The sequence below is a fragment of the Cuculus canorus genome, chromosome 24 (assembly GCF_017976375.1).
Source record: "Cuculus canorus isolate bCucCan1 chromosome 24, bCucCan1.pri, whole genome shotgun sequence".
NCBI lineage: Eukaryota > Metazoa > Chordata > Aves > Cuculiformes > Cuculidae > Cuculus > Cuculus canorus.
This window is the reverse complement of record NC_071424.1, coordinates 5,175,188-5,200,816: the sequence shown is the minus strand read 5'-3', so window position 1 is coordinate 5,200,816 and position 25,629 is coordinate 5,175,188. Positions and strand designations below refer to the sequence as shown.

At 54.2% G+C, this 25,629-nt stretch overlaps 1 protein-coding gene across 1 annotated transcript; it reads left to right on the top strand.

Moving 5' to 3' along the window:
* The first annotated feature begins 4,094 nt into the window (after positions 1-4,094).
* TBC1D22B (TBC1 domain family member 22B) lies at positions 4,095-25,391 on the top strand. Its single transcript, XM_054087917.1, has 13 exons — positions 4,095-4,369; positions 10,749-10,805; positions 11,750-12,060; positions 13,078-13,257; positions 13,743-13,813; positions 14,228-14,356; positions 14,827-14,892; positions 15,745-15,859; positions 21,602-21,708; positions 22,038-22,113; positions 22,435-22,562; positions 22,799-22,894; positions 23,379-25,391. The coding sequence occupies exons 1-13, from the start codon at positions 4,314-4,316 to the stop codon at positions 23,505-23,507; spliced, it is 1,521 nt and encodes a 506-aa protein (XP_053943892.1). The 5' UTR covers positions 4,095-4,313; the 3' UTR covers positions 23,508-25,391.
* The last annotated feature ends 238 nt before the right edge of the window (positions 25,392-25,629 follow it).

The window sequence follows — 25,629 nt, the reverse complement described above, 5'->3', positions numbered from 1 at the left end:
AGCATTGCTCCCCAACCTCCCTTTCATGACTTTTTAGCATGGGTAGTACGTGCAAGTCAGAAGGCAGAAACAAAGGATGAAGCAGGACCAGGAGGAGATTTCAGGCCATTGGACCTCCAGTTCTGGGAGCACTGGAGGCCTGTGGATGACTGAGGATTTGCAAAGCATCAGCACTCGTCACACCTGTGCCTTCCTGCACACATCCATTCCAAGCTGAAGTGCGTGGCCATGCAGGCAGGATTGGTCAGAAGAGCCTGGAGCTACAGACATTTATATATCCCACATTCCTTTCTGGGAATGTGAAAAGAGCAACAGCCAAACATCTGCCACGGCTGGAAAGACGCAGATAAGTACCGAGGAGAAAAGCCACTGGAGGAACAGAGGCTAGGCTTGCCACGGGGACCTGAAGAGCTGGAGACTCAGAGGTGGCACCTCACCTGTGTCCTGCCACAAGGAAAATAAACAGCCAGCTGTCCCCCGACGTGGCATCTGAAACCCTTTGGCCCTTCTTGGCACAGTGAGTTACAGGATCTGTTTTAAACACCTGCCTTAGGATGAGATGAATTATCGGTGATCCAGATGTCCCACTGCTCCAGCTCCTCAGCAATGATGCCTTTTGGAAGTTGATCTCCAGGTGCTTTGTCAACAGCCTGTGTGTCAATAGCATTGTCTTCACAGGGCATGTGGGGAAACTGAGGCATGGTGACCCAGCTCGCTGGAGATCTTTTACAGTGGAGCTTCGGCTCGGCTACTTTTCCCTGCCCTATGCATCGTTGGATTGGGACCAGCCATGGAGAAGCTCCTAGCTTCAGATCCCCAACATCCCCCGGGGTAGAGGATGTTGTCCTCCAAGACCAAAGCCTGCACCGCCCTCAGCATGAACCTGAAGTGAAAAAGTTCCCTTCCCAGACCTCCTCCAAAAACCCCCATATTGTCACAGTGAGAAGGGCCAGGTGCTGTTTTCAAGCACCTGGAGCCCCATTTGCAACCAAAGTCTCGTGTTTTGGGGTTTACACCAACTTTCCTGAGAGTGCGATCTGTGCTAATGCTGCCTCCATGACACATCGAAACTGCACCGCTCGGCCCGAGAGTTGGTGGGTTGGTTTTTTTTTTTAACGAGGAAAAAACACTACAGTAAAAAAAAATCAACCACAAAACCCTTCCCATGTGTAAAGTTGAGTCACATTTAGCAGCTTCAGCTAAAGAGAAATATTTTTAAAAGGGGTAATGGGAGAGTTTCTTTCATCCTTTCCAAACTTTTGGTCCCCTTCCTGCAGGGTAATATTTTTGTGTCCTTAATCACCATATTTATTACAGTTAGGAAGGAGTTATTTGACCCAAAAAATGAAACAGCAGCTCCTGTTTCGAACTGGAGCAACCTCTCCAGTTACCTGAAGTGACACAGAGGCACGCGTGTGCATTCGAAGGGCGCGCGGGTTGAAGAGACGGAGATCTCACTCAGCTGCCAAAGCTGTGAGAAACGGCAAAATGTCATTGCGGGTCAAGCCCTGCTGAAATTTTTCATCTTCCCTGCCCTGAAATGGGCAAGAACGACTGGGCCCCACCGGCACATGCAAATGATCTTGGAAACCATCAGTAGCGACCCCAACGGAAACCGCCCCCGCGCTGCCAACCGCGCGGCACGGATGTGCCACGGCAGCTGTAATCTCAGTGCCAGGCTACTACTACTCGTAGTAGATTGCTCACTGTAGCATCTGTGTGTGCATGGGTGCAAAGACGCATGGGTGCATGTAGATCCCCCCTGGCAAGTATATTTGGCCCAGTTTGGGCCAGGTTGGCTTCTGACTTTTCCAGCTGAGACCTGGCGGCAATCAAAGCACAGACACAGATGCCAAGGACTTGGATTTCAGTCCTTTTCCCTGTTTTCCAGTTGGGTTATCCCTCTTTTGGGGGTGAGGAGTAAGAGGTGGGCAGAGCAGAGACAATGATCCACCTTCCCTTGTCAGGGTGGAGAAGTCACTCTCCTGTTTTTCTAGCTGGGTGTTTCCAAACAAGGTCTTCGATAAAGCAAATAAATGAAGCACGAGAAGATGATGTGTGAACTGCCATGGAAAAGTGAGAGGGAAAACTCCTACAAGGAAGATCTGTTCCTCAGGCTAGGAGGGAACAGCAAAGCAAAGCCACTTTGCCTAGATGGAGGGGCCAGGAGGCATCCAAGGGAAGATTTGCAGGGATATACAGACACCGAAAGTGATTCCAGGACAGATGGACGGACTCTCTGGGTGCTCAGCCCCACACCCACACTGAGAGGTCCTGCTCCAATGCTGGATGGTTTCCATTTCTCAGAGTTTCCAGTCATGTTATGGGATGAAGAGATTTGCAATAACCCTGTTTGTCATACCTTGTAGCCCACAGGTTTTTACCTCAGGGTGGAAGTAGCGGTGTTTCCACCCTCCGTGGACCAGCTCCTTTCTGGAAGTTTTCCCAGTCCAACACAGAACCCCCTGACCAGGAGGGCAGTGATCTTCCTGAAACTGTCTACCTCAAAATGCTCTATTTTTGCCACTTCTTATGTTTCTATTCTCCACTTCGGCTTCAGGGTGGGAAAGGGAACTGATTCTTCTCTCTTGGCTTTCGTTTATGTTCAGAATCGAAAGCTGCTGGGGACACTGGGCTCAATCCTGGAGATCCCTGGCTCACACCTGGAGATCCTGGGCTCACTCTTGGAGATCCTGGGCTCACACTTGGGGATACTAGACAGAAGGAAGAGTTTCTTCACCATGAGAGTGGGAGGCACTGGAAGAGGTTACCCAGGGAAGTTGTGGTTGCCCCATCCCTGGAGGTGTTCCAGGCCAGGTTGGATGGGCCTTGGGCAGCCTGATCCAGTGGGAGGTGTCCCTGCCCATGGCAGGGGGTGGAACTGGATGGGCTTTGAGGTCCCTTCCAACCCAAACTATTCTATGATTCTATGATTCTATGATTCTATGATTCTACGATGCAATACTCTGTTCACTGCTGGAGATTCTGGGCTCACTGTTGGAGAACCTGGGCTCACTTCTGGACATTCTGGCTCCTTGGCTAGCTCTGCCCCCCAAAATACCTCCCTGTACCTCAAGAGCAGCTGATGGAGAGAGAAAGAGCAGGAATAGGTTGGCTCAGGGCACAGCACCTGAGTGCAAGGCACCAGCAATGAGCCTGTACCGCCCTCTGCTGTCAGCCCTGTCCTCCAAAACCAGGCTGTTCTTGTAGAAATATGCCTGCTTTTTAATTTCCTTTAATTTCCTTAATTTCTTTTCCTTTTTTTTTTGAAGGTTCCCGGCCCTTCTGCTGTGGGGACAGCTTGACAGTTGGGGTTGTTCAGCCTGGAGAAGAGAAGGCTGCAGGGAGACCTTAGAGCAGCTTCCAGTGCTGAAAGGGGCTCCAGGAAAGCTGGGGAGGGGCTCTGGATCAGGGAGGGCAGAGACAGGATGAGGGGGAATGGCTTTAAATTGGAAGGGGGAAGATTGAGATGAGCTCTTAGAAGAAATTCTTCACGATGAGGGTGAGGGAGCCCTGGAACAGGGAAGCTGTGGCTGCCCCATCCCTGGAGGGGTTCCAGGCCAGGTTGGATGGGGCTTGGAGCCCCTGATCCAGTGGGAGGTGTCCCTGCCCATGGCAGGGGTGGAACTGGATGGGCTTTGAGGCCCCTTCCAACCCAACCCAACCCATTCCCTAATTCCATGGTTCTATAATAGTGGCTCCTCCCTCACCCTTTTATGGGGGGACACCCTGGCATCGGGGCCCAGCTGTGGTCTGAAAATGGCCCCAAATAGCTCTGAACCCGTGAAGGGACCAGGACACCAGTGGTGCCACCAGAGCCACCCTGGGGCCCCCCAACTCTGTGTCCCCCGCCCCCCGCGCGTGGTTCACCCCGCCCCCCCCGCCCTCTCCCAATGGTTTCGCCCAGGTGCTCGCTGGGCGAGTCCCACCCCGCCCCGTAGACCTGCCTGCCCCGCCCCTTTAATACGTCACTCCCCAGTCTCTCTCGCTATTGGCCAATCCGCAGCGCCTTGCCCGAATCATCCAATCGCGGCGCCCTCTCCGCCCTCACCTAAGATGGCGGCGCCCTCCCGTCCCACACTCAAGATGGCGGCGCCATCTCCGCCCGTCCCCAAGATGGCGGCGCCGTCTCCGCCCGCAGCCAAGATGGCGGCGCCGGGGGCCGCGGGCGGGCGGCCGTGAGGCGGGAGCCGCCGCCTTCCCCCGCGCTCTGCCGCTGCGCGGGGCCGGCCGGCCGGTGGGCTTCCTCGCTCGCTGGCTGGCCGGCCGGCCGGCCGGGCCCGCCTCTCCTTTCCCTTCTCCTCCCCACCGCCATGGCGGCCGAGAGCGGGAGGCAGTTCTGGAAGCGCAGCGCCAAGCTGCCAGGCAGGTGAGCGCGGGGCCGGGGCCTGTGGGGAGCCGAGGGGGAACCCTGCGAGGGCTGGGGGGACCAGGGGCTCCCAGGCTGGGGCTGGGGTCGTGGGGTGGCCCCTCGAGGGGTCGGGGGGTACTAGAGACTCCCACTCTGGTGATGGGGCTGGGGGCTCAGGGTGGTCCCTCAAGGGCCTTGGGGGGCACCAGGGGCATCCACTGTGGGAGTGGGGGCCGGGGGTGATCCCCCAAAGGGTTTGGGGGCACCAGGGGCATCCACTGCGGGAATGGGGGCCGGGGGTGATCCCCCAGAGGGTTTGGGGGCACCAGGGGCTTCCACTGTGGGAGTGGGGGCCGGGGGTGATCCCCCAAAGGGTTTGGGGGCACCAGGGGCTTCCACTGTGGGAGTGGGGGCCGGAGGTGATCCCCCAAAGGGTTTGGGGGCACCAGGGGCTTCCACTGTGGGAATGGGGGCCGGGAGTGATCCCCCAAAGGGTTTGGGGGCACCAGGGGCTTCCACTGTGGGAATGGAGGCCGGGGGTGATCCCCCAAAGGGTTTGGGGGCACCAGGGGCTTCCACTGTGGGAGTGGGGGCTTGCAGTGACCCCCTAAAAGGGTCTGAGGGGCAGCAGGAGTTTCCACTCTGGGATTGGGGGCTTGGGGTGACCCCCCAAAGGGTACCAGGGACTCCCAGCCTGGAGATGGGTCTGGGGGCTTGGCATGGCCCCTCAAAGGATTTGGGGGTACCAGAAACGTCAAGCCTGAGGTTGGGGGCTTGGGGTGATTCCTCAAGGTGGTTGGTGGTACCTGGAGTGTCCACCCTGGGTCTGGGGGCTTGGGGTGACCCCTCCAAGGGGTTTGGGGAGTACCAGAGGCACCCAAGCTAGGAGTGGGGTTTGGGGGTGCCCCCTGCAAGGGGCGGGGGGCTCCCACTCCGGGGCTTGGGGTGACACTGAAAGGGATTTGGGGGTACAAGAGTTCCCAGCTTGGAAATGGGGGCGAGGGGTGACCTAGCAAAGGATTTTGGGGGTACCAGAGACACCTAGTCTGGTGATGGGGCTTGGGGTGACTTCTCAAGGAGTTTGGGGGGTACCAGAGGCTTCCAGCTTGGAGATGGGGCCAAGAGGGTGACCCTGAAAGGGACTGAGGGGTATCAGCAGTGTCCACCCTGGGGCTGGGGACTCGGGGTAATCCCTCAAGGGATTTGGGGGTACAAGGGGCTCCCAGCCTAGAGATGGGGGCTTGGAGTGACCCCTCACAGGGATTGGGGGGTACCAGGAGCCTCCAACCTGGGGCTGGGGGCTCAGGGTGACCCCTCAAGGGATTTGGGGGGTACCAGGAATGCCCACTCTGGGTCTGGGGGCTTGGGGTGACCCTGCAAGGTATGGAGGGACCAGGAGCTCCCACTGTGGTGGTGCATCTGGAGGTGACCCTGCAAGAGATTTGGAGGTACCAGGGGCTCCAAGCCTGGAAATGGGAGCTTGGGGTGACCCCTCAGGGGGATTGGGGGTACCAGGAGCGTCCAGCCTGGAGCTCGGGGTGACCCTGCAAGGTGTGGGAGTACGAGGGGCTCCAACTCGGGTGATGAGGCTTGGGGCTCAGGGTGGCACCTCAAGGGGTATGGGGGGTACCACAGGCACCTGCCCTAGGAGTGGGGTTTGCGGGTGCCCCGTGCAAGGGGTGGGGTACAAGCAGTGTCCACCCTAGGGCTAGGGGCGAGGACTGACCCTACAAGGGTTTGGGGGTACCAGAGGCTCCCAGCCTGTGAGTGGGGGCTTGGGGTGGCCCCTCAAAGGGTTTGGGGTACCAGGGGCTCCGAGCTTGGAGATGGGGGCAAGGGGTAACCCTGCAGGGGACTGAGGGGGTACCTGAAGCGTCCACCCTGAGACTAGAGGCTTGGGGTAACCCTGCAAGGGGTTTGGGGGTAGCAGAGGCACCCAGCCTGGAGATGGGTCTGGGGGTAGCCCCTCAAAGGGTTTGAGGGCTACTGGGGCACCCCTGCTGACCCCTCAAGGGATGGGGCCTTGGAGTAACTGCCTGCAAAGAACTGAGAGGGTACCGGGGGCACCCACCCTGGGGTTGGGGGCTCAGGTGACCCCTGCAAGGCTTTGGGGTACTAAGGACACCCACCCTGGGGCTGGGGGATAGGAGTGCCCTTCGTGAGGGAATTGGGGGTTCCTTGGGGCACCCCTCTGGTGATGGAGCTGGGTCCCCAGGGCACTCCTGTGAAAACAGGGGGTTACTGAGGCACCCTGGCTGTGGGGCGGAGGAAGCCCCTGTGTAAGGGATAAGGACAGTGCCAGGACTGCCCCCTCATCTGTGGGGCAGCTCATGCCGTGGGAGGGCTGCAGGGACTCTGTGTGCTTCCCACACCTTGTGGGACGCAGGATGGCGGTATCTGCCTTGGGTGGCAGCAGCTCTGTCCCAGGCAGGTGCCCCTGCTGACGCTTGGGCCCCGCTGTTATCCTCTTCAGCGTGGGGTGCAGCTCTGCCTGATACGAGGGGCTGTGGAGGCTCTCCGTGTGCGCCTCCCAGCTTTGGTTCCTCTGGCTGTGCTTCCCAATCCCTGCCGAGGCACCTATGCTCGCCCACAGATGGGGTGAACAAGTAAAATGTCTGATTTGAGCAGTGTTTAGGAGGAAGAGGCTGGTGGGGATGAAGGAGATTCTCTCTGCAAGGCCTTGGGAGCAAGACTTCCATGGGAAGAGGGCACCCACCTCTTTGGGGAGGCTTTCACAAGGGCTCATCCTATCTGGTGCTCCTCACGTTTGCTCTCATTTTCCTGTTTTGAACCCTCCCCTTCCCCTTCCAGTGCACGGACACAGTTGGAAATACTCATCTGGCCTTAAATCCTGCTGGGTTGGTTAAATCTTTCTTTCCAATGTGCTTTCATTCGGTTTGTTGTCACTGCACCGGCTCCCTCGCATTGGTGGGACAATCCAGGTCCCCAGCAGGCAAAGGGAGAACAACAAGCACTACGCATTCCTCCTTTTTTGATCACTGGGAAAGCAAATGCTGTGTTCTCCGGGGGTCATTTTGCTTCCTGATTGTTCCATCCCTTCCCCAGAGAACACAGCCATGCTTCCAGCTGGTGGTCTCTAGGCAGCATCTCCTTTCCACAATGGGTGACTTGGAGCTTCAGCTTGGAAAGCTCAAACCAGGTAAACCGGTCTGGGAGGCAGCCGGTCGTGCCTGGACAATGCACTCAAATGTCAGGTTGTTTTTTGGCAAAGCTCAGCTCTGCTTCTAATTAGCTGCTTGGCAAATACCCTGCTGTCCAGGAAGCTTGTTACCCCTTCCAACTACCCTGCGTGCCGGTCCTTTGCAGGGACAGTTACCGACAGGTCTTGGGCAGCACAGCCACGGAACGTGGACGTAGGACGTGCTGCATCCATGGCTTCATTTTTGTCTGAGCTGTGAGAGCTCTTCCCATGCAGATTCTTGGCTCTCTCCTCTCTTTGCCCCGACCAGCTGGCAGAGGGAGGTTTTGTAAGGATTTGGAGACTGTCAGCTTCCTTTTCCATGGCACTTGCTGCGTTTTGGTCACTCGGTTTTTAAGTAGCTTTTGTCTGGTGCTTTTTCCCTGTCATTTCGAGTGGCAGAATAAGTAAATGTTATTTCATGTTTCCAGTGCTGCCTTGTGGGTTTGCATTGGGAATTCCCGCCCCGGTAACTTTCTGGGGATGCCTTGGCAGATTGGTTGAGTGTTTGTGCGATGGGGTGTTTGTTGCCTGCTCCTGGGAGAGACTGGCAGCCAGTCTGGGGAGGGAAGTATTTAAATGCTTCTTTAAAAGGGGAGAAACAGTGTCTGCTAGGAATAGATGTGTTCTGTGTCCAAAGTGGCACTGAGGTTTCACCAGCGTACTTTCTGCCGTGATGTCAATAACCCACACCCTGCAGTGATCTCCTTGTGAGTGGTGTAACGCAGATACCACAACCGCGGTACCGGATGCTGTCAGTCACTTGTTGTACCAGATGCTGAACGTACAGGTAACAAGAAATCCTATCCCAAAATGCTTCAACTGTGACCAGACGGAGGACACATTGGTTCAGGAGCACAGCATCAGCTTAGGGTTTGTTACTGACCTGCCTGTGTGTTTGTTGAGATGGCGGTACCTACTTTGAGCTCTCTGTCTGTGCAAAAATCAGGTGAAGACTGCTTCAGACAGGTTGTTGGGCTTGGAGACAGCAAATTCATCTGGCCATGCTGCATCAGGGAAAGCCAGACAAGAGGGAGTCGATAAAGCCATTGAGCATCCCTTGGTGGCATCACTCCCCTGCTGCAGTTTTCTTAGCGGGGCGTGCTAATGCACCTTCCTGTGGAGCTGTAGGATCTGCTGGGGATCAGCCATGAGGACATGAGCTGGAGAAGCGGGATCAGACATCGACGATACCACAGACACTACAGCACAAACTTGCTCTCTGGCGGTTGTGCGTGTGGTTGTGTGTTTTGGAAGTCACTTGTTGCACATCTCGAAGCATTTGCATTCCTCCTGTTCAGTCCATTACCCCCTCTGTGTGGTTGGATAGGGCAGAGAATTGGTAAAGATGGAATAAACATGGGAACAGCCTGCTTTGTGCAGCGGTTCAAGTTCATCGATGCAGGATGGTGGTGTTCAGCCATGTCTCTGTAGTCTGCTGGGAACAAGACTGTCCCTGTCAGCCGCTTGTGTGAGAGCACAGGCTGAAGGGCTGCGCAATTAGATCAGCTCAGGGTGCTTTGTCTAGGGTAGCCTGGGTTCAAGTTCTTTAAGAAGAAGGAGGTGAGAACTTCTGCTGTTTTGATGGCCGTTAGCCAGTGAAGGCATCGGCTGATTGCTTCAGAACCCCAGGAGAGGGTTTCCTGACCCAGAGCTGGCTGCCACATCCCCTCCTCTATCTCTAACGCACATCAGTCACTTGGCTTGTGAAGCTCTCTCCTTCACACGTGAATCAAAGCGGTCACCCGTCAACAGCGTGTGGATCCCTGCGCAGGGAGGAGCAGCGTGGTGACTGCTGTCATGAGACAGTGCGAGCTTGGTGCTGGGTGCTGGAGAGGCTCAGCCGGCTCCTGTTCCATAAGAAGCTGCCGTGAGTCATTGGAAAGCAGCGCTGATCTGCAGGGGTTGTTTTTCGTGCTCCTGATGATCTGCTTGCTTTGCCCACCCACGGGGTTGCCTCTGCTCAATAGCTATCCTGACTCCTAGATGCTAATTAGTCAGCAAACTCTTTCCTAGGCTTGATTGCTGGTGGGTAAACACTGTGAGCCTTTTCAGCATTTCCAGCCACGAGGGACGGCGAGCTCACCCCTCGCCGGGCTTCACCACTGGCATCTCTCTGTGCTGTGGTTGTTTCCAGCTTCTGCCCTGGATCTCTGCTCGCTCCTCTGCCAGCTGTGCCTGTTGCTCAGCATCAACTGGTTTCCAGAGTGCTTTCCAGCTGCACCAGGCTGCCATCCCTCTTCTGCACAGCTGGGCTCTGTTCGTTTTACTGCTGGGCACCATCTGCAGCTCCTGGAAACCAGGCCAGCTCTGTTGACCCAAGAAGAGCTTGTTCCTTGTGTGCCAGCTCTGAATGGGCCCTTGTCTCCACCGTGGGATGTGGGGCTGTGCTGTGTACCAGGGGATGGGGAACACTTGTTTTCCAGAGGTAGTCCTTCAGGGTGGGGTGGCTGTGAATAGTCACCGAAATGGAGGTTGTACGTTGAGATCCCTGTCTCATGTCCAGAGCCTGTAAAACAAGCGATGAACACTGTTCTAGTAGCTTCTCTCCAAGGTGATGCTCCCTGTGTAGTACTTGCAGCCCTCGGGCTCCCTGTCCCACCGGAAGTGGAGCCAAGGGGCTGAGTTGTGGTGAATCATTTTGGGCCACATAGGAAGCAGTCGATTAAGCTCAGATTTGGACTTATGTCAAACCGCATACCATGCATTGGCTACGAGCCTGAGAGCCGCTGTTGGGTTCAGACCCTCAGGTGTTTTGTGGAGGAGCCCCAGTGCTGCTGGTTGGAGTCTTTCCCTTGCCCCACAGGGCTCAGAAGTGGGAATTTGCAAACCTGGAAATCCACTTGATGGAAAAGAGAATGAATGTCAGTGTAGAAGGAAGGGGGCTGAGACAACTGGTCACTCGGGGTGAATCAGTGGTGCAGAAAAGAGCAGGTCTCAAATCCCAGCTCAGACTGCAGACAGCCTGAGAGTTTAAACAAGGGTTCTCTTTGCTGCTGCAAAGAACAAATCTTCAGCTGAATGTGGCACTTTGGACCTAAGGCTTTGAAGACAGAAGGTTATTGAAGTTGCTTTTGGTCTCTATTGAACTCCTGACAGCAGGCAAGATGTCTGACCCCAGTCTGGGCTCAGGAGATCATTCGTGGTGCACAGTGGCTTTTTGCATTGTCTTTTAATTTTCCTATCCTCTTCCTGCAGCATCCAACCTGTTTATGGAGCACAGCATCCTCCCCTGGATCCCCGGCTCACCAAAAAGTAAGTGGTTATCTTCTGGAGATGCAGGCTACAAGGCTTTGCAGGTTTTTGGCTCCATCCTGCAGTAGATGGAGGTCTCCAGCATCCTTTGGCACTGTGAGGTTCATCAGAGAAGGGCAGCTTTGGTGTGTGGTGCTGACTGGAGCTCTGCAGGGAAAGCTTATCTGCTGGCCCTCTTTATGGCCAGAAATCCATATCGTACAGCTACATCAAAGGAGATGGGTGTAGTTTTTAGCAGTGGTGTCTGAGCCCTCTGCTCCCTTTCAGAGACAGAAGAATTAAGGGTAGGGGAGGTAAAGCTGCTCAACAGCTGCAGAATCACAGTGCCCTTCCTGGCAGTAAAAATCAGAGCTGATCTGAACTGCCTCCTTGTCTCTATCTCGTGCTATGTAGCGGTGAAGGTTTCCCCTTTTCTGTGACGCTTCAGGTGGTGGACTTTGACTCCTGTAGCTTAAGGGTAAATGCAAAGGCTCCTCCTGTGCCTGAGAAAAGAACCAGGCTGGTCTGTCTACCGGGAGCCATTGCAACTGTGTCAGGAGTGTCCATGAGCGCAGACCGGCTCTGTCTGACCTCTGACATGCCTCTTCCCAGGTCACAAGGCTTTTTTTGGGTGTTAATCTACCAGTTTTCTAGCAGATGGGGGGGAGGCAGAGCTGAAGGAGTTGTATGTCTTTTCCATTTGCCCTTCTGAGCCGGGAAGCCTGGCGCTGCTCCAGCTCCCTGCTGGCACTGTGGCCTTCGTGCCCTGCTGTCATATCAGCTCGGGCTCTGCCTCCTGGCAGCGGGCAACCCAGAGAGACTTAACACGTTCCTTGAGTTTGTGAAGTGGAACGAGGCAAAAACTGGAAAAAGAGACTGGCTGATTGGAGTGAGGGTGTAGGGAAGGGAAGAAAATGGACTTATCTGACAGCATTGCTCTGATACTATTTCTCTCTGACCCCCAGCTTCATCAAGGACCGCTCCAAAGCCAACGCTCTGCCTATGAAAAGCAAGAAGGCCTCCAGCTTTCACGAGTTTGCCCGCAACACAAGTGATGCCTGGGACATTGGTGACGATGAAGATGAGGACTTCTCTTCCTCCTCTTCTTTGCAAGCTCTGAACTCTAAAGTGGCCAAGGCCACGGCAGCCCAGGTTCTGGAGAACCACAGCAAGCTGCGGGTAAAACCTGAGCGGGCCCAGTCTGCGCTCAGCGACATGCCCACCAACTGCAAGGTCATCAAGTCCAGCAGCGAGGCCCAACTCTCCAGGACATCTGGTAAGAGCTGTCTCCAGGAGCAGCCTCCTGCTCCAACGCTCTCCTCATCGACTGCTGAATTCAGCTGCTTGTTGTTCCTCACATGTTACAGGCAAAAGGCTGTGGTACAGCCTGTAAGCCCAACAGAGGCTTTCAGCTCCCTGTAGTATCCTACACTTCAAGGAGCTATTTTTGGAGTCCTGGCCTTTATGCTTCAGTCTCCTCTGTTGTTCAGTATTGCGTGTACAGGCATATCTGTCCTAGAGGGTCCTGTGTTCTGGGTGCTAAGGGATTTTGGAGATACGTCAAGTTCTTACTTGGGTATATAGAATCATTAAGGTTGGAAAAGACCTTTAAGCTCCAGTCAGCCCAACCCCACCGTGTCTACTAAACCATGTCCCAAAACGCCACAGCTACACAGTTTTTGGGGACTCCACCACTGCCCTGGACAGCCTCTTCCAATGCTTCAGCAATCTTCTTATTACTTGCTTTCTTTGTGCCTAGAATGCTGTTCTTAGTGAAGGTCTGGATGAGGCCTGGTGAGCCCAGGTGGATGCAGCTTGGGCAGGGAGCTGGGCAGCATCAGCCCTGTTCCCTGCTGCCAGCAGGTGGCATTGGCAGTCCATCCCCTCCTCTCTCTGCGCTAGCAATTAGCTTGATCACTATTTAGGCCAGAGACAACAGGTCAGATCAGAAGGTTGGTTCCTCTGAGCGCCTCAAGGGCTCCTCTGCCTGTCTCCTGTATCCTTCTGCCAGTGGCTTCCCATGTGAAAAGTCTCATCCACTGGCAGCCAGGTGCCTGGATGCAGGAAGAAGAAAGGGAAGGAGAAACACGGGGAAGGGATGGAAGAGCCAGGACAGATGTTGATGAACTGGGCCATCCCTTGGAGTGGGCCAGCAGTGTTCTGTTTGCTGGGGTTGGGGAAGAGAAGGGTGAAATCCACAGTAGCAAGTCTTTGATGGTGGGCAAAGGGGCGAGGTAGGGTTGGAGAGGTGCAGTTTCATTCCCTGCCTCACTGCAGCATCTGCTCCTTGCAGAGGAGGGCTGTGTGCGGACCCCCCTTCAGAAGCAGCAGTCCCTTCCCCTTCGACCTGTCATTCCACTTGTCGCCCGAATCTCTGACCAAAATGCTTCGGGTGCTCCTCCCATGACAGTGAGGGAGAAAACTCGCCTGGAGAAGTTTCGGCAGCTCCTTTCCAGCCACAACACGGACCTGGGTGAGTGTGGAAAAGGGGGGGTGCCTGCAGGTGGGGAGAGGAAGGCAAGAGGGGGCTGCTGCCTGCTTCAGATTGCAGTCAGCTCTGCTCCAGGGTGGATAAAATGACCACCTGCATTTGCTCCGAGTAGGATAGTTGCACAAACTGGTTATGTCCTCCACCAGCTGCCTGTCCATTTCCAGTCTTTCTCCATCTTGCAAATGATTGTTGTGATCACTGGGGGCCGTTGAGCTCTGCATGAAAACTGAGGCTTCCCAGGTTTGGAGCCCGTACAACTGCCGGTCCTGTGCCCAGGCTGAGCTGAAAACTTCTCTACCTCCATTTCCACAGACCCACATCCCCAGTCCTTGCAAATGTGGAGCCTTCCTGGAGGCTCAGTGTCTCCAGAGCCTGCAGGAGCAGACTGGGCTTTCCTCTCCTTCTAGGTGTAGTGGTGCCTGGACGTGCCTAGGATCTAATCCATTGCCACCACTGTCCGTTTGCAGATGAGCTGAGGAAATGCAGCTGGCCTGGTGTGCCCAGAGAGGTCCGGCCCGTGACGTGGCGTCTCCTCTCAGTGAGTACTTGGAGCTGTGATGCAGGAGGCTGGGGGGGAATATGCCGAGCCAGAGAAATGCACTCCTAGACCTTCATGTGTTCCGTAACCAGGTTTGCTGATGCCCAGCCTGTGGGTGAGCTGTAGGTTTTTCTGGTCGGGGAGTGTAATCACTCATCCTCTGAATACAAAGCCCAGACTGGTGCAGGGAATATGTTGTTTGCTCTGCTTTGGGAAACTGAATCCCATGAAGGTGGGTTGCTCCAAGATTGGTAAAGACATCCGGGACTGGAAAAGCCAAATTCCATGAAAGCTCTTTCCCCAGCTCCTGAGTCTATACCTGATGCTTCTGGGTGCACGGCTCATGGGCAGGACTTCAGGGGATGATTTGTGCTGAGGAGAGGTTCTGCCCTGACATGAATTTTCCTGCTGCAGGGTTATCTGCCTGCAAACATGGAGCGGCGAAAGCTGACTCTGCAGCGCAAGCGTGAGGAGTACTTTGGCTTCATCCAGCAGTATTACGATTCCCGGAACGAGGAGCACCATCAAGACACTTACCGACAGGTCCAAACCCTCTGCCTCTTGGCCTGGCTTTTCTGCCTTGGTTATATCCTTTTCCTCCCTCTTGCTGCAACTTGTCCCTGTGGTTGGCGTCATACTAGGAATTCCTCTAGCTGTAGCTCCTAGGAGTCTTCTCCTTGGAGACAGGATGCTATGTTTCTATCGGTCTTCTTATGGGTATTTATTAAGCCATTGTCACTAAATCACTAAATTGATCTAGTGACTAGATTTCAGAGACAGCTCTTTCCCAGCTCTGGCACCTGCCTGCACCTGAGCAGAGGAGACATGAAGATGAAACTGTAGATGATTTCCTCAAAGCAGCTGCCACCTGCAGCCCTCCGCTATGCTTGTCAGCAAGTGCAGCTCTCACCTGGGGGGGACACTGAGGGGTGCGTTCCCCTCTGTTAGCCTGTGATGAGTTATTGTGCCCCCAGCAAGCACAGCTCACGTGTGTAACCCACCCTGTCTTCCAGATCCACATCGACATTCCAAGGACCAACCCACTCATCCCCCTCTTCCAGCAGCCACTCGTCCAGGAGGTAAGGGGAGAGTGAAGCTTCTGCCCCACGTTTGCCGTGGGGCGTGTGTATGTGTGTGGGGAGTTAGACCAGCACTGCCACCAGTGACTTAGCTTTGTGGGGAAACTTCCCTGCCTGACAATTCCTGCTGAAACTGTCTGGTCTTCTCGCATATTCCTGAAAGGCCTCAAGACTTGGAGCTCAGGGGTTATGGGATCAGGTCTTTGTGGCAAGATGCAGCTGAGAGTAGCTAAAAGACCTGAAGCTTTTGTTTCGAGACAAATTCAAGGCATGTAAACCAGAACAGGAGATCTGTTTTGTTTCACTACAAAGCCTCTATGTGGAAAACCAGGGCGGGATGGATTTGAGAGGTGGCCAGGAGGTGTGGGCATCTGTCCTCTTTGGAAACAGGCTCAGCATGTGTATGTGATGTGTCAGGGTGTGCTGGGGCAGTGTGGAAGAAACACCTCGGTTGCTGGAGGGAGGCCACTCTGAGGAACTATGATCTGTGATGTTTTCCTCTGCTGATAACAGATAACAGCCTTAGCCTTCCAGGCGATGTTCAGCAAAGCCTGCCGCTCTGCTGATGGGCAACCCTATCCTGCGGGTGGAAGGGCCTTCAGTCACCTGCATCTTGAAAAGATGGCTCTGCATTTCTTCAAGCAGAGGCTTTGATAAGGAGCTGCCTTGTTCTGTGAAGTCTGGGCTGGCCTGCGGGGGGGATCTGTGGATCATGCTTCCTATCTTACCCCTATTGCTGCAGAAAAGCCTGTCAGCCACGATCTCTGCTCCCTGAGCTTAGCAGTTATGCTTTTCTGCCTTTCCTTTATGCACGGCTAATGCAGGTACTTGCTTTCCCTCCTTCTTCCCTAGATCTTTGAAAGAATCCTGTTTATCTGGGCCATTCGACACCCAGCCAGCGGCTATGTACAGGGAATCAATGACCTGGTCACTCCCTTCTTTGTTGTGTTCCTCTCTGAGTATGTTGGTAAGTGAAATTTGCTGTTCCGAGCACGGTGCAGCCTCTCCATCACGGTGTTTGAAATGGTGTGAAGTGCTGGCATCAGAAAAGGTTGCTTTGCTGGAGGGGATGATGTGTTTGTTCCCTCAACACCTCTGCCAGGCTTTAGTGCATCTTGACCACTTACTATATCTTTGCTGCCTAATTGAATTGACTTCACTGTCACAACCTTGCTGAGCTGCACGGGTTGAAATGCTAAGGGTGGATTTGCATTTCAATGTGCTTAACTTCCTTACAGTTTGGAGGAGAGCGGAGTCTTTTAGGCGCCCAGGGAGTTTAGGCAAAGCCCTGATAGACAGAGTTGGGGGAGGGACAGATCTTGCTCTCAAAGCTTTGGCTTCGGGCTAATTCTTGTTCTAGGAAGCTGGAATGAAGCATAAAGAGACCCTGCTGAGAATGTAAAATAAACTATTTAAATAAAAATTCCTGTCCCGTGCTGGTAGTACAGGTGTGTTTTTCAAGCTAAGAGTTTCAGAAAGCAAATTGACTTCTCTCTGCTGCTTTTTGGCTTTCTTGTCAGCCTGTTTCTTTTTGCCAGAGATAAGTCATTTCCACCCATAGCATTTTTTTATTCTTTCTGCAGCTCTAACTGTGTTTTGGGCTGGACACTAGGATGTTGTAATCCCTATGCCTAAAGGCTCTTAGTTTCACTGTAAAGAGAAGGAAAAAAGAATTTATAAGATTATATTTGTGGCAGAGAAATCCTGTTGAGCAAATGTTTTTAAGGTGTGAGCCAAAGCTTGTTGAAGTCAGTGGGAACCTTTTCTCCTATCTAGCTAAGAGGTTGTAAACTAGTTCTGATCTGCCGCTTCTGAGGACATTGTGAAGAGCTAAGCCACCTTGGTTTCCACTCTGGTCAGAGTTGATCCTAGGAAATGCTGTTGCTTCTTGCAGCCTGAAGGAGAAGGCACAGAATGTGGCTCTGCTACCAGCTAGAGTGAATTCCCTTCTCTGGGAGGTCAAAAGCCATTTGGGTTGGGTCTGAGCAGGTTCCCTTTGTGTGGCTTCTCCTGTGCCTTATTGCTTGAGCAGCATTGATGGCACTTAGGGTGGAGGCTGGTTGCTCAGGATTGATTTATTGAGTTAGAAGCAGAGCTGTGCATGCACAGAGTTATCTGTGCAAGAAGAAAGCTGGTCTGAAGCATCAGAGCTGCCTGCAGGTATGTGGCGCGGCTTCCTGTAGTCTCATACAGCGTTGGGTCTCCGGGCTCAACTCTCTGCGTGTGGCTGCAGAGTTCATGCTGCATTGGGCTTCTCTGTCTCCCACTGGAGCTGTGCTTTTCAGCGTCTTCCAGGTCTATATCCTCCTCCAGCTGAAGCTTTCTACCTGAATGTGGCCTTCCTGTTTTCAGCTATTTCTGAAACTTGTGTTGGAGGGGAAAAAAAACCAGATCTCTGCATGAGATCAGTTGAGTTGAATTTGGCCAAGCAATATCACACATCCCCTTTTGTCCCCAGAGCCTGGGTTCAAAGCCAGACTTTACGTCACAAGCTGTCTCTGTGGCTCCCTGTGGGTCTGGTTGGGTAGCAGGCAGAGTTTAAGGACAAATGCAGGCTGGGCAGAGAATGGATTGAGAGCAGCTCCGAGGAGAAGGACCTCAGAGAATGCTGGGGAATGAGAAGCTCCACATGAGCTGGCCATGTGCACTCACAGCCCAGAAACCAACCGTGTCCTGGGCTGCATCCAAAGCAGTGGGACCAGCAGGGAGGGAGGGGGTTCTGCCCCTCTGCTCTGCTCTGGTGAGACTCCACCTGGTGCCCTGCATCCAGTTTTGGAGTCCTCAACACAGGAAGGACGTGGAGCTGTTGGAGTGAGTCCAGAGGAGACCACGAAGATGATCCGAGGGCTGGAGCACCTCCCATCCAGGGACAGGCTGAGAGGGTTGGGGCTGGTCAGCCTGAAGAAGAGAAGGCTCTGAGGAGACCTTGAAGCAGCTTCCAGTGCTGCTTCCTGGGGCTTCCTGGGGCTCCAGGAAAGCTGGGGAGGGGCTCTGGATCGGGGAGTGCAGGGAGAGAACAAGGGGGAACGGTTTTCAGCTGAAAGAGGAAAGATTGAAATGATACCTTAGGAAGACATGATTTTTGTGAGGGTGAGGAGGCCCTGGCCCAGGCTGCCCAGAGCAATGTTGGCTGCCCTGTCCCTGGAGGGCTTCAGGGCCAGGTTGGATGAGGCTTTTGAGCACCCCTACTCTCCTTTCAGAGTAGGTGTTTTCTTGACTACAAGATGCTAGATGCAACCCACTGTGCTGCCAGCTGTCTCCTCTGCTCAGCTGCCCACCCTTTACCCTGAAATGTTTGTGTCAAAGCCTGTGAAGGGCTGTCTCCTGCTGCAGCTGACTCAGCAGGACCCTCGCGACTCTCCGGGGACGGTGGCGTGCGTGTGGGATTCAGAGCTGACAGGCGGAGGCTGGAGTTCACAAGCTGTTGACTTTGGTTCGCTGTTCAGCACAAGGCCAGGCTGACACCCTGTCTTCTTCCATTCAAACTAGTAACTTCTCACAAAGCAGTTTCACCTCCAGCAGAGGGCTGGTCTCCATCTTAGCTTCACGTTAGACTTTTAACCCATTGCCCTGAGCTTTGGGCAGGCACTGCATTAGCTGACAACAAATCAACTTTTCCACAGATCAATTAAAATCTCTTCTTGGTGCTCACCACCTGATGGATGTGTCTGGTTGACGGTGTCTCCGTTAGATACCAGTTGCTAGACCAAGGCTGAGGGCTCGTCTGGCTTCCCACCAGGGGCTGACGGGTGTCTGTGAGGAAAAGATGGGTGGTTTGGGTAGGGGATGGTCTGTAGCTTATCAGACATGTTCAGGGAGCATTTTGGCAGCTTCCTTTTGTTGAAGTTGACACAAACAATGAACCGAAAGCCAGCCGTAACCCAGGAAACTCCCAGGCCCTTGTGTGCAGAGAGATTAAACACTGCTTACTCACAGTAGCAGCTGGAGCAGTTTCTGGTTGTACTCCTGTGTCTCTGACTTGATGCCTTTCCATCCTCGCTGTAGAAGGTGTGGGAAGGAAGGGTGTAGGCCTCTCTGTCCTGAGGGAGGTGAACACACCAGCGGGTGAAAAGCATTAGCAGGAAGCTGTTTCTTCTAGCTGTCCTGGGATGCTTTGGGAACTGGATGACCCTGTTAATCTGCATCTCCCTGACCTGACTGAAATGGTCCTGTCGATACTCCTTCCCTCCTTCTGAACTTGAATCCAGTGTGCATACCCCTTGTGACCAGCTTCTGGGAATACTAATGAGGCTGAAGCAGGGAGAAGCAGCTCTTCCCCAGAGCTTCCTGTCCCTGTGTCTGAACTCCCTTGCCTCCCTCTCTAGTGCCAGTTGGGATCAGTTGCTTTTCCCATACTTGCATTCGGTCTGGATGCACAACTCGTGCTCCTTTCAGGTGCTGGGCAGGCTGCTGTGAGCCCTTGGAAGATGGGATAGATTTAACTGCTGTGTTTTCCCCTTTCCCCCAGCGTGGCAAGCTGGCTCATCTTCTGTGATTCTTTACCTGCCTCCTGCACGAACACAGCTGCCTCAGCTAATTTGCAGCAAGCATGAGCGCTTTGGGCCCGTGCCATTGACAGATCCATAGCTGGAGCAATTCCTCCTCCCGGCTGATCGATGGCTTCTGTCACAGACTGCTGAGCACTGCTTGTTTCCAGCTGGTGCCACCGTGAGGGAGAGCTCGAGGGAGGTGTTGGGGCAGCAGAAGCAGCTGAGTCTGCTGTTTCTGCCCTCTGGATGGGGTGGGCGCAGGCTGCCAGTGCTGCTGGAAAGGCAGAGCTTGAACGGTGGGGATGGAGAAAGGCTGTCCGAGGAGTTGAGACAGGGATGGCACCTTGGCACTTGCCAGAGGAAACTGCATGCCCCTTTTTCCAGGGGATCAGAGAGGGTCTAGCAAGCCTGGCTTGATAAGCTGCTAGTCCTGCTAAAACAGCCTCCCAGCTCAGGTCCTGCAGCCCTTCCTGCTGCAGTCACGCCCAGCTCTTGTGGCTTGTGTTTGCATTTAAAATGGTAGTGACAGAGCTCAGAGTTCAGAATCCCCAGGTAGTGTTGGGGCTGGGCCCTGCACCCTCTTGCGGTGCTTTCTGCCAGTCTTAAGGTACGACACCACTTCCACCCCCAATTCAAGGCCTTGCATGAGGGATTTTCTTGCTTTTGAAACCTTTTTGGCATTTCACCAACTCTATAGAGGAGAACAGAGCCATGGAAAGTATTGATCTTGCTCGCTCCTAGCTGACTTTGTTACTATAGCCTAATCAATGGTTAAATTAAGCCTGTTTCCTCGTTAGCAGGAGCGGAAGTGGAGCTTGGATGAAGGGAAGGGGATCCTTTTCCGTGACTATTAATAGTCATGCTGTGACTGACTCAGCTTGTTCTGAACTCCAGTTTTGCCCTGGACCTGTTGCTCACTGCATGTCATGCAGACTTGCCCATTGCAGTGCGGAGCTGTGAGCTGAGTCTGGGTTTTATGTTCTCCAGGCACTTCATCCTGCCCTGCGCCCCAGCTGCTGGAGTATGGGGAGTCATGAAAGCTCCCCTGTACAAACCAGGGGTGTGGGTGGCTGGAGACGACTCCTCTGATCTGCTCCAAGCTATGCTCTGTGGAGCAGTAGAGGCAGGCGGTTGAGTGGGTCTGAGATGTCCCTTCTGTGTCTGCCCTGAGCCCTGTTGAAATCACAGGAGCTTTGCTTTCCCCGAGCCCCAGCCGCCCTTGGCCGGTCTGTGACACTGGCAGCAGTGGCCTGGCTGTCACCATGCTGCTGGCTTCCTTTCAGTCCCTGTCGGAGCCATATGTTGAGTATCTCACTCCATTCCACAGCGCCTCTTTAATGATGCTGCTGAGCAGATGTTTGTGCTGAGCCACAAACTCCAGAGACCCGGGGTTCTTTCAAAGCGCCTTGCTGCGTGTCGGCTCGTGCTGGGGATCTGATAGTTTTGCTTTGACACGGATTACTGCTCTTGTCCCCATACTGGTGCAAGCAGCATGGTGTTGCCGTCACCTACACAGGTCACCACATCTCCTTCTCCATTGTAGAGCTGCACCCGAAAGTCTTCTGCTCGAGGCTCATTTGTGTGTGGCTGAGTGATAGTTTTAGATGATGACCTGCAGCTGGAGAACAGCTTTGCTGCTTTTCCCGCAATACAAGATTGCCAAATTAATGCAGGATTAAGTCCTTACTTGTCCCTAAAGCTCCTGCTGGGAGTTTGCTCCAGAGCTGACCTCTGCCCTAGAGGATGAGCAGAGGTGGGAGCAACGTTGGCGTTGCTTACTCCGCACTTCACATCCTCCTGCAGGCAGCATCTGTTAGCAGTGGCTTTCACCAACCAATCCTGAGGCCTCTCTGAGCCAAGAGGGTGGCACGGCTCCAGGCCTGAGCCCTATCTGCTCTCCCTCTTGCTCTTTTCCAAGGAATATCAAAGACACTTCCTTAGGATTTCTGAGCCTCTGGGTTTGGAAATGGGCCAGTTTGGAGGCATCTGTTGATCTGATTTAGCAGCACAAAAGCGGTGTGACAGGTGCACTCCTTCTATAGCCCTTTGCCTGTGTTGAAGAATTTGTTCAGTGCGTGGGTGCTGTGCTCTGTGCCAGGCAGACCGTTCACATCGTGCAGGGAGCCTGGTAGGGCCTCTTGCCCTGCCTCGGCTTGATAGATCTCCTCAGTGTGCCCCATGAGCTTGTCCCCTGATGCTTTTCCCTCTCTCTTTTGCAGAGGAGGACGTGGAGAACTTTGACGTGACGAACCTGTCACAGGATGTTTTGCGGAGCATCGAAGCTGATAGCTTCTGGTGCATGAGCAAGCTGCTGGACGGAATACAGGTGAGCCTCTGGGCCCGTGGGGGTTTCTCTTCCCTTGCTGGGGTAGCAGTGCAGTCATCTTCTCTCTGTTTGTATGAGCGCTCTGCGTGTCCTGGCATTAGGGAGATTTGCCGCTCCACTGAGTTAAATCCTGGGGAATTAAGATGCCATGCCTGTCCAACTGATGCTGTCCCGACTAGGGACTTCACAGCGGGCAGATGATCCTGGTGCTCAAGAGCCCTGTCTCCTTGGCTCATGATGATCTCAGCTCCCTGTGGAGCTGGGGATCCGAGTTTGGTCATTTCTAGCTGTTAGAGCTGCTGCTTCTGACTCATGGCCTCTCCCTGCAGGATAACTACACTTTTGCACAGCCAGGAATTCAGAAGAAAGTCAAAGCTCTGGAGGAGCTCGTCAGCCGAATCGATGGTAGGTGATGAGGGGATCTGAAGAGGTTGGAGGCTCTTTTGTCACAACAGAGGGAGGCCTCCTTTGCCAGTAGTACCCTCAGGGCAGGGGCAAACACTTGCCTACTACACCTGTGGAAGCAGGGTGTAGTAGGGTCAGCCAGAAATTCCCTGGGGACAGGTTTTTTTCTTGCCAGGTAGCACAGGGTGTGGAGTGGAGGCATTTGGGAGAACAAGGTCTTAGCCTGAAAGTGTGGGAAGTCCAGTGTTTTGTGGACAGTGCCACGTGCGGGAGCTGGCACACCGTGGTCCCCAGGTATGTAAGTGAAATGTGCTGTTTCAGAGCAGGTACATAATCACTTTAGGAAGTACGAGGTCGAATACCTGCAGTTTGCCTTTCGCTGGATGAACAATCTGCTTATGAGAGAGCTGCCTCTTCGTTGCACCATCCGCCTCTGGGATACCTACCAGGTACGCAGGATCCTGCAGCCTTCCCTGCTTGGCTGTGGGACCGAGTCCCTCTACGTGGAGGGATGGAGGTTTTCTGGCAGCACGGTCCAGCTGGGGAGGTGGGGGAAGCAAAGCAATGTGACCCTGGGACGTTTATAGCCAGTGGGGTGGTGGGTGGCCCAGTAGGACATCTGTGCCTGGGGAAGCCGTGCTCCAGCTGAGCTGCAGGAGCTGACCCATAGTTTTGCCATCCGCAGTCGGAGCCAGAAGGATTCTCACATTTCCACCTGTACGTCTGTGCCGCCTTCTTGATCAAGTGGCGGAAGGAGATCCTAGATGAGGAAGACTTCCAAGTAAGTCTTTGGGACTGGGGGTGATTCCCTGGGGGTGAAGGAGGGGAATTGCTCTGGTTTGGGAGCCCAGTGTGGATGCAGTCAAACATCACCTCAGAGCTGGTTCCGAGATCATCCGGTCTCAGGATCTTTGCCTGAATGTAACTCAGTGCTGAGGCCAGAGAAGTGGGCAGTTGGAGGATTCTAACATCCAATACCAGCTCCTCGCTGGGCTCCAGCTTTGGTTGCGGTAAGACCCTTTGTGTTTGCCTTCAGGTGCCCAACGGTAACACTGTGGTAGCACCTCTTATCTAAAGAGGTTCGGGGGCATCTGAGGTGCTTCACTGATTCAGATCGAGACACATTTCTGAGCCTTTCAGACCTGCGAGTGGCTTGAGCCACAGTTACTGAGTGCTGCCGCCTCTGACTGTGCTGGCCCTGAGCCTGCTCTGGATCTGAACTCTGCCTTCAGCCACCCCAAACTAAGCATCTTCCTCTCTTTCAGGGCCTTCTCATGTTGTTACAAAACCTGCCCACGATACACTGGGGTAACGAAGAGATTGGGCTCCTGCTTGCTGAAGCCTACAGACTCAAGTACATGTTTGCAGACGCCCCGAATCATTACCGCCGATAGGTGCTAGGACTCGAATTCCTCCTCTCCTTTGTGCCCATCCCCTCGTCCTGGCCTGATCTGATCACTGTGGCATTTTGTCGTCCCAATTCCTCGGACACTCCGGCTGGGAGCTGCTCCTTGCTGTACAAAGCTCACATCGACTCTTGTCTTAACTCTTAACGTGTGCCTGTCTGCCACTCTGTGCGCCTGGATGTGCCACTGCAACAACCGTCAGTATTTCACGCCGTGCTGGTGGCTCGAGCCAGGGAGAGAGGCTTGAAGGGGCTGAGGCAGGACGTGGGGAGCAGCTTTAAAAGAAACTGAACTGAGGATGAAGCCCTCCTGTCCTCTCCACCCCTTGCCCTGGGCTTGTCCAGCTGGGACCACCTTGGCTTCGCTGCCTTGTGTTAACCTGCCACCACGTGCGCTGCCCCATCTGCTCCTTTCTCCTGACGCCATTCACTCCAACTCCCAGATGAAAATGCCTTATCAGAGACCCATCTGGCTGGAACATCCTTCCCTCTGGGGGTGGTAGGGCAAGACGTTTCTCTCAGGGCCTTACTTCACTCCGAGGGTCCAGAGACCCCAAGTACTTTGTGGGTTCGCGAGAGAGCCCCTGGCGCCCACCCTCTCTGCTTCTCTCCATCCTCTTTGCCTCCCACTCCCCCAGGGCAGAAAGGTGGGTACAGCGAAGGGGGAACACTCCATCCACGCATGGTTTGAACAACGTGCGCCAGTTTGATGGGACTTTTGGTGACGGATATGCTGTTGGTACAGCCCCTCCGGCATGGGGGGAGGCGCGGGGGGGGGCTGGCAGGGGAGTGATGTCTCCCGAAGCCCCCGCTCCTCCGAGGCGTTCCATGTATATTGTGTTCTTGTGTATATGGGTCAAAGATGTACAATATACGTCTTCTGTTTGTAGCAGATAATGATTTTATATTTATAACGTGCACCCCTTGTTCTCCCCATCCTCTCCACACCTGGGAAGGATACCTGGGCATGGTCTTGTAGGGCTTTGGACCCCTACGCAGGTGGGGTGCGTTTCAGAGCCACAGGTATTTCTACTGCAGTGTGGTTTTGCAGTGTTGGATCTGCCAGGAAGAGCTGTAATAGAGAAGCGCTTCCCTACAAAGAGGATTTGGAAGGGCGAAGATTTAGATTAGATGTTAGGAAGAAATTCTTCACGGTGAAGGTGGGGAGGTACTGGCCCAGCGCCCAGAGCAGTGGTGGCTGCCCCATCCCTGGAGGGGTTCCAGGCCAGGTTGGATGGGGATTGGAGCCCCTGAGCCAGTGGGAGGTGTCCCTGCCCATGGCAGGGGGGGCAGTTGGAGTTGGATGGGCTTTAGGGTCCCTTCCAACCTAAACCATTCTATGATTTAAAGGAGATGGGAGCTTCCAGCAGGAAGCAGGGGAGAGCTATGACAAGGAAACAGGGTATCGGGGCTTGTCAGCTGCTGACATGTGCCCCTCCAAGAGCCACTGGTGGGGCTCTCCAGGGAGGAATGATCTTGGATCCAGCACTGGCTGCCCCCAGCACTCCCTGGCCATGCTGACACGTCCTCCTAGTGCTCCTCCTATGGGGCCGGCAAGGACTGGGCTGATCTCACTGCCACCTGCTTTTAAATCAAACCAATTGTGAATGTTTTAATGGTTTGTTTTCTTCCTGCAGGCGGGCACTATCTGCATCATGCGGGAGGGTGTGGGGAGACCGAAACGTGCCACCCTGGGCTTCTCCCGGCATTGCCACAGGGCAATGTGGGCTTTCCCGGCAGGGTGTGGAGGTTCCCAATTCCTCTTTCCATTCCTGTTCCTGTTGGGAAAAGGCAGTGGGCTGTGAGGCCAGGGCCAAGCATGTGAAAGGCAGAGCCTTGTTGCCAATAAAACTCCAAACAGTGGCTCAAGAAATTGCTTTTCTGGAGTGGAGTTGTTTTTCTCAGGCATTTGGTCTTTCCTTTTGTTTTGCTGTGTGCTGTTTGTTCTTTTCTCCGAGAGACACGCCTGGTGTCCTTTGTTTAATGTGACGAAGAAGAAAGAAAACCCAAATGCAAGAACTGAACTGTGTGGCCTCGCAGGTGGTTTGCGATGGGGTTGGGAGCAGTGAGTTCTTGTTTGCCCTCATGAGGGTCTTTGGGCAGGAATCCCT

What these genes read in the sequence shown, in the direction of transcription:
- TBC1D22B (XM_054087917.1), top strand. Translation starts at nt 4,314, where the DNA reads ATGGCGGCCGAGAGCGGGAGGCAGTTCTGGAAGCGCAGCGCCAAGCTG. An exon ending in AGCGCCAAGCTGCCAGGCAG is followed by an intron (nt 4,370 to 10,748) that starts GTGAGCGCGGGG and finishes CTCTTCCTGCAG; the next exon opens with CATCCAACCTGTTTATGGAG. An exon ending in GTTCCTCTCTGAGTATGTTG is followed by an intron (nt 15,860 to 21,601) that starts GTAAGTGAAATT and finishes TCTCTTTTGCAG; the next exon opens with AGGAGGACGTGGAGAACTTT.